The sequence below is a fragment of the Nicotiana tomentosiformis genome, chromosome 2 (assembly GCF_000390325.3).
Source record: "Nicotiana tomentosiformis chromosome 2, ASM39032v3, whole genome shotgun sequence".
Lineage (NCBI taxonomy): Eukaryota > Viridiplantae > Streptophyta > Magnoliopsida > Solanales > Solanaceae > Nicotiana > Nicotiana tomentosiformis.
In genome coordinates, this window is record NC_090813.1 from 68,124,266 (window position 1) to 68,132,070 (window position 7,805).

Sequence of the window (7,805 nt, forward strand, 5' to 3'; positions counted from 1 at the left end):
CTCCAGAACCAACTTTCAAGGTCCCGGATCCTTATTATTACACCCCTCACTTTGAGCTTCCTGTTGAAACCGAGAAGCCACCTAAGAACGTGGAGCAAGATGAGATATTCATGAAATTGAAAAGTTTGGAACAATCTTTGAGGAACATGTAAGGGATAGGAAGTCAAGTAAGTGTGGCTTACAAGGACTTGTGCTTATTTCCTGACGTCCAATTTCCCGCCGGGATTAAGATGCCAAAGTTTGATCTATACGACGGACATGGGGATCTCGTAGTCCACTTGAGAGGTAATTGCAGTAAGATGAGAGGCGGCAGTGGGAAAGATGAATTATTGATGGCCTATTTCAGTCAGAGTCTGACTGGGGCAGCTCTAGAATGGTACACCCGCCAAGTTGCTAGCAGGTGGTACACATGGGACGATATGGATAAGGCCTTTGCCCGGCACTTTTAGTACAATATAGACATTGTCCCAGATCACCTATCCCTGACAAAGGTAGAAAAGAAACCCAGTGAAAGCTTTAGGGAATACGGGTTCAGATAGAGAGAGCAAGCTGCACGAGTCAATCCTCCGATGGAAGAAGACGAGATGGTCTTTTACTTTATTCAAGCCCTGGAGCCTACTTACTTTGGCCATTTGATCTCAGTCATAGGTAAACCCTTTAACGATGTTGTAAAGATGGGAGAAATGGTGGAAGATGGAATCAAGTCAAGAAAGATCATGAGCTACTCCACCATAAAAGCAATCACACAAGCAATCCAGAGAGGCACATGAAGTTTGTTAGGAAAAAAGAAGAAGGATGATGTTGCCATGGTTGTTTATGGACCATGGCGTGGCCCAAGGGGTTCATCTCACCAGTACACTCACCCTCGACCCCAACCCCAAGCCTACACCCAAGCTCCATATAATCCACCCCAATATTATTTCCCACCATAAAACCCTCAATACTCAGTTATACCACCCCAATACTATGTTCACCACGCACAGCCATATGTTCAACCCCCTTCTTACTCACAATGGCGTGCTCCAGCTCCACAAAATACTTATCCACCCCCACAACCCTACCGAAACCCTATTGGTCCAAACTTTCGACCAAGGCCGGAGTATAAGAGAGAAAGGAAACAACGGAAAGAAACCTTCACCCCTCTTGGAGAGTCCTATGCTAGTTTGTTTCAAAGGTTGAGGCAATTGGACGTGTTGAGGCCGATTGAGGCGAAGATACCAAATCCACCCCCCAAAACCTTGATTATTCTCTGAGGTGCGCATGTTGTTCTGATGCCCCAGGGCACGACACAAAGAAGTATTGGCATTTGAAGAGGGAAATCCAAGAGCTTATTGATACAAATCAGATTGTAGTCCAGAGCTCGGATGCTCCAAACATCAACCAAAATCCTTTTCCATCCCATGCAGAGACACATATGATTGAAATAGTTTGTAAGGATGTGGAGTTCAGGAATCCTTCCAAGTCCGTCATGATGATTCGTGCCAGTGAAGATAATTCGGTTAAGGCTTTAGACTCTACCAAAGTAATGCCCTTGACAATTGAAGGGGTGACAAAGAAACCAAGCATGCTCGACGTGAAGCCACCTGTGTTGGTCGTGAAAGGGCCATCGAAGGATATGGAGACAAGTCAGGAAAAGTCGAAAGTAGTCGTGCCAAGGATCTCGAACAAGCCTGTCGTAGTCATGGAAGGAGCTCGTATTACCCCTGTTATTATTAAATCTAATTCTGAAATGAATTCCCTCGTTCTCCAGGTGGGCGCCTACTGCTGACTTGAACTTGAAATGAATCTGAAATGAATTCCCTCGTTCTCCAGGTGGGCGCCTGTTATTGACTTGAAAATTAAAATAATTCTGAAATAAATTCCCTCGTTCTCCAGGTGGGCGCCTGTTGCTGACTGTAAATTTGAAATAACTCTGAAATGAATTCCCTCATTTTCCAGGTGGATGCCTGTTACTGACTTGAAAATTGAAATAATTCTGAAATGAATTCCCTCGTTCTCCAGGTGGGCGCTTGCTACTGACTTGAAAATTGAAATAAATCTGAAATGAATTCCCTCGTTCTCCAGGTGGGCGCCTGCTGCTGACTTGAACTTGAAATGAATCTGAAATGAATTCCCTCGTTCTCCAGGTGGGCGCCTGTTATTGACTTGAAACTTGAATTAAATCTAAAATGAATTCCCTCGTTCTCCAGGTGGGTACCTGCAAACATAACAAAACAGACAAAATAAAGAAAGTTTTCTGCCCCAGTTTGTACCAGGAACATTTGTGAGTGTTAGTTGAATCCCATTATCCAGGAGGGTCCTAAAAACTTAAAATTAAATCCCATTATCCAGGAGGATCCTGAAAACTTAAAATTAAATCCCATTATCCAGGAGGGTCCTGAAAAGTCGAGAACGAACTTACCTGAACTATGCTTCCCTTTTGGAGGATCCCTGCAGACTGAACAAAAATTTCTTGCCCTTGAACCATGATTTCCTCATGGAGGATCCATGCGAGTGAGCAAATTTCTCTGCCCCTGTTTCAATCAAAGGAAATTTTGTGAGTTTGAAAATGCGGTGGTTAGTTTGTGGCATCGTTGTTGAAGGTGTCCGCTTCTGCCACTGCCATGTTTCATTCTGATTAGTTGCTTCGGGCTAACAGTGAATTGTTTGACCTCCTGGTCGAACCTTGACCACAAAAACCTCTGAATGACCCGAATTCCTTACACTCACTTGTTGTATGGCTTTTCATTCTGACAATTGTTGAACCTTTGCATTTCCTCAAAATTCAAGATTCACTTGATCACCTGAACTTCAGTCACCACCACATTTCTCCTTCCAAATCATGTCACTTGCGATGTGCTTGGCCTAACTTTGCCTTGTGCAATCAAGAAGTCGGTAGTAGGCTTTGAAGTCATTTTTGACTTGTTTAACAAAGACTAACTTGAAAGAGACTCAGAAAAATAGACCCAAAAGAAAACAAAGCGAGGTGACTTTGAGAATTAGGAATAAAAAGGAAAATTTTGAACAAAAATGACTAATTGAAGAAGAATGGAAAAGAGACTTATCTGAGTAAAGGAGCTGGCTCCAATGATCATGACATGCATTTCAGATTGATCAGCCTAACCCATCCAACCAATCACATTTTCAGTTCATGTCATGTCTCCATACTTCAAAAATCGGGCTTTCAATGATCCACTTTCTTTATAAAGTCACAAACCTCTTTCGACTTGTAGTGCCCCGAAGGGTTTTCACCAACAAGCCTCTCTCATTTGTTCATCTCTCAACTCACCGTCGCCTTACGGTGCCCGCGAGGGTTTTCACCAATAAGACTCTCTCATTTTAAATTTTCTCTTAGCTCACCATTGCCTTACGGTGACCGTGAGGGTTTTCACCAATAAGACTCTCTCATTTATTCATTTTCCTTGTGCCCATGAACAAAGTGTTACCCATGATGTAAATCATACCTCTATCTTGCTTGACTTGGCATCCTCAAAGATTGATCGGAATGTCTTTCTTTGGACCGTAGTGTAGGCTTTTGGACAGGGTTAGAAAGAAAGGGTGGCATGAAGGCTCAAGATAATTTAAGATGAAAGGGTTCAAAATTACAACTTTTGGAATCATATCTTTTGCAAAACTAAAACTTCTTCCCTAGTTTCTTTGAGTTTGGGGAATGTTGAATTTTTATTTTGATGGGACCGAACCTCAGAGTAGGTCTTCCTACGTATCCTTAAAAGGAATCAGGTCGAACGTAGTTCCAACATAAAAGTTGTTATGTTTTTGTTGCCTTTTTTCTTTTCTTCTTCTTCTTCTTCTTCTTCTTCTTCTTCTTCTTCTTCTTCTTCTTTTTTTTATTTTTTTTTCTTTTCTTTTTTTTTTCTATTCCTTTTTCCCCCTATTTTCTAACTCTACTCCTGATTCCAAAAGAGGGGTATGAAAGAAAATAAATAAGGCTCTAAAGGGGTAACAAAGGATAAAAATGTTTGGGGTAGCAGAATAAAATGACTTCGTCATTCCAACTTTGAGCATGCCAAGTACAAAATGCAATTGAAGATAAACAAAGAAATCATATATAATATCTCTTCTTTATGTTCTTTTTAGCAACTTCAACAGCTCCATTTGCCTTGGGACGATACGAAGTGGAATTTCGATGCATAAGTTTGAACTGTTGGCATACCTCTTTCATCAAATGACTGTTGAGATTAGCAGCATTGTCTGTGATGATTACCTTAGGGATTCTGAACCGGCAAATGATATTTGAATGAACAAAATCTACCACCGCCTTCTTGGTCACGGACTTGAAAGTTACAGCTTCGACCCACTTGGTAAAGTAATCAATGGCCACCAGAATAAACCTATGCCCGTTTGATGCTGCAGGCTCAATTGGTCCAGTGACATCTATTCCCCAAGCAACAAAGGGCCAAGGTGCAAACATTGTGTGTAACCTGATGCAATCTCGTTCCATGGTCATCCAATAATAACGTGCTCGAAGTATCTTTTTTGCCAAGACATACCTGTTCATATGTGGCCCACAAACTCCAGAATGCACTTCGGTCATGAGAGTTGAAGCTTCTTTAGCATCTATGCACCTCAGCAGTCCTAAGTCTGGAGTCCTCTTGTACAAGATTCCCCCGCTTAAGAAAAATCCACTAGCCAGACGTCGAATGGTTCTCTTTTGATCACCTGTGGCATGTACCGGATATACCACCGACTTGATGTATTCCTTAATATCATAAAACCAAGGTTCACCATCAAGTTCCTCTTCAACCACATTACAATAGGCATACTGATCACGAACTTGGATATGCAGAGGGTCGACGTAAGTCTTGTCCGGATTGTGTAACATGGAAGCCAGAGTAGCCAAGGCGTCATCAATCTCATTATGAATCCTGGGAATATATCTGAATTCTACCGACCTGAATCATTAACAAAGATCATGCAAACACTGTCGATACAGTATGAGCTTTAAGTCCCGAGTTTCCCATTCTCCCTGAATCTGGTGAACCAACAAATCTGAATCTCCCACAACCAGTATTTCCTGGACTCCCGTGTCTACAGCTAACCTCAAACCCAAAATGCATGCTTCATACTCATCCGTGTTGTTAGTGCAATAAAATCAAAGTTGGGCTATTACAGGGTAGTGTTGTCCTGTTTCAGAAATGAGTACATCCCTTATTTCGACATCTTTCATGTTAGCAGCTCCATCAAAGAAGAGTTTCCAACCTAGCTTCTCATTAAGATCAACCTGATCAACATACATCACTTCTTCATCAGGAAAATAAGTCTTCAATGGCTCATATTCTTCATCCACTAGGTTCTCGGCCAAGTGGTCGGCCAAAGCTTGGGCTTTCATCGCGGTTCGGGTCACATAGATAATATCAAACTCTGTGAGTAAAATCTTCCACTTTGCAAGTATTCCTGTGGGCATAGGTTTCTAAAAGATATACTTTAAAGGATCCATGCGAGAAATGAGGTAAGTAGTGTAGGACGAAAGATAATGCTTCAACGTTTGTGCCACCCAAGTCAAGGCGCAACATGTACTCTCAAGAAGAGTATACTTAACCTCATAAGGAGTGAACTTCTTGCTGAGATAATAAATGGCTTGCTCTTTCTTGCCCGTGATGTCGTGTTGACCCAGTACACAGCCAAAAGAATTATCCAGGACCGTCAAATAGAGAATTAACGGTCTCCCAGGCTCCGGCGGGACCAACACAGGTGGGTTTGACAGGTATCTCTTAATCTTATCGAATGCTTCCTGACACTCGTCAATCCATTGACCGCAGCATTCTTCTTCAGCAACTTAAAGATGGGCTCACAGGTCGTTGTGAGTTGATAAATAAACTTGCTGATGTAATTTAACCTTCTGAGCAAGCTCATCACCTCAGTTTTATTCTTGGGCGGTGGTAACTCTTGGATGGCTTTGATCTTTGACGGATCTAGCTCTATACCGCATCGACTAACCACGAATCCCAACAGTTTCCTGGACGGGACACCAAATGCACATTTTGCTGGATAGAGCTTGAGTTTATACCTGCGGAGCCTTTGGAAAAACTTTCTCAAATACCTGACATGGTTGGACTGCTTCTTTGACTTTATGATCACATCATCTACATAAACCTCAATTTCCCTGTGTATCATGTCATGAAATATGGTAGTCATCGCCCTCATATAAGTCTGCATCTTCCTCATTCATCAGGATCTGGTGATATCCCGCATAGCAATCCACAAAAGACCCAATCTCATGCTTGGCACAATTATCAATCAGAATGTGGATGTTCGGCAATGGAAAATCATCCTTTGGGCTAGCTTTGTTAAGATCACGATAATCAACACATACCCTGGTCTTACTATCCTTCTTTAGTACTGGCACAACATTAGCTAACCAAGTGGGATATCGAGTGACTCGAATGACCTTTGCATCGAGCTGCTTTATGATTTCTTCTTTGATTTTCACACTCATGTCAGTCTTGAACTTTCATAACTTTTGCTTGACAGGAGAGAATGCAGGATCAATTGGCAATTTATGAACTACCAAATCAGTGCTTAAGCCTGGCATATCGTCATACGACCATGCAAAGACATCTTTGTACTCAAATAGTACTTTGATTATTTCTTCCCTAACTTGCGGCTCCAGATGCACACTTATCTTGGTTTCCCTGACATTATCCTGATCGTCTAAATTGATTGCTTCAGTTTAATTCAAATTAGGCTTTGGTTTTTCTTCAAAATGCTTTAGTTCTTTACTTATTTCCTCAAATACTACTTCTTCATCATATTCTACTTCTTGGATCATTATTTCAGGATTAGACTGGCTTTTAAGACTTGGCTGAAAATTCTTCATGCATGTCATGTCATTAGAACCAGCATATAAAGAACTGTACAAAAGAAAAACAAAATGAAACACTATTAGGAATAATAGAAAACGAGAAATTTCATTTCATTGAAAATAAAAGGATAGAAGGGTTTGAATATCAAAACAAGCAAAAATAAAAATCTGGATTACAACCCTCGAATAACCCAGATAACAAAAAGGAAAACAAAGCAAACTACCAAAACTCCTTCGGGTGGGGAGAGGAGTAGCTTCCTAATTGCTAAGCTTCACATTTGGCCCAACAAGCTGCACATCTGCGTTACTAGAACCTTCCCCAACTTCCACCATGTTAACCTCATCAAACATACTTTGGAACCTCTTGATCAGCTCTTCATCAACATTGACCACAGGTTTCGGGACTGATGATATTGATCGTTTTGTTGCGCCTGGCTTGACAAAAGACTTGGAAATGTGTGGAATAGGCTTGGGGAGTGACCATACCTTCTGTCTTAAATTTTTAGCCCTTTTTACGTCCTTCTCTATGGGCGCGAATCCCAAACCAAATGTACCAAGATTTTCACGTGGGCACACAGGATGCACAATACCCTGTAGAGATGAACCTAGACCTTTACCCGGCACAAAATCATTCTTCAACATTTCATTTGCTACCATGACAGACGCGGAGGATAGCTTCGGTCCTGGAATGCATTCTCCCTCGGAAATCTTCTCAACAAACACAATTTCAAAAGTTTGGTAGACCCAAGGCCCTTTATCATCTTCAGCTTCAATAAATGGAACTGACGGGTCATAAGCAGATATGTCCTCATCACCGTGCACAACTATTTCCTACCTATCCCATTCGAATTTTACCATTTGGTGTAGAGAAGACGGGACTGTCTTAGCCGTATGTATCCAAGGCCTTCCCAATAACAGATTGTAGGAGACAGAAACTCCATAGTGAACTCAACTGGCCCTATCGATAATTCGAGCATTATATCACCAACAGAATCTTTACCTC

General features: G+C 41.6%; 1 protein-coding gene across 1 annotated transcript; it reads right to left on the reverse strand.

Annotated features, from left to right (window-relative positions):
- Positions 1-4,042: 4,042 nt before the first annotated feature.
- On the reverse strand, positions 4,043-5,329 carry LOC138904982 (uncharacterized). Its single transcript, XM_070193476.1, has 3 exons — positions 5,111-5,329; positions 4,986-5,014; positions 4,043-4,892 (listed from the first exon to the last, which is right to left on the reverse strand). The coding sequence occupies exons 1-3, from the start codon at positions 5,327-5,329 to the stop codon at positions 4,043-4,045; spliced, it is 1,098 nt and encodes a 365-aa protein (XP_070049577.1).
- Positions 5,330-7,805: the final 2,476 nt, after the last annotated feature.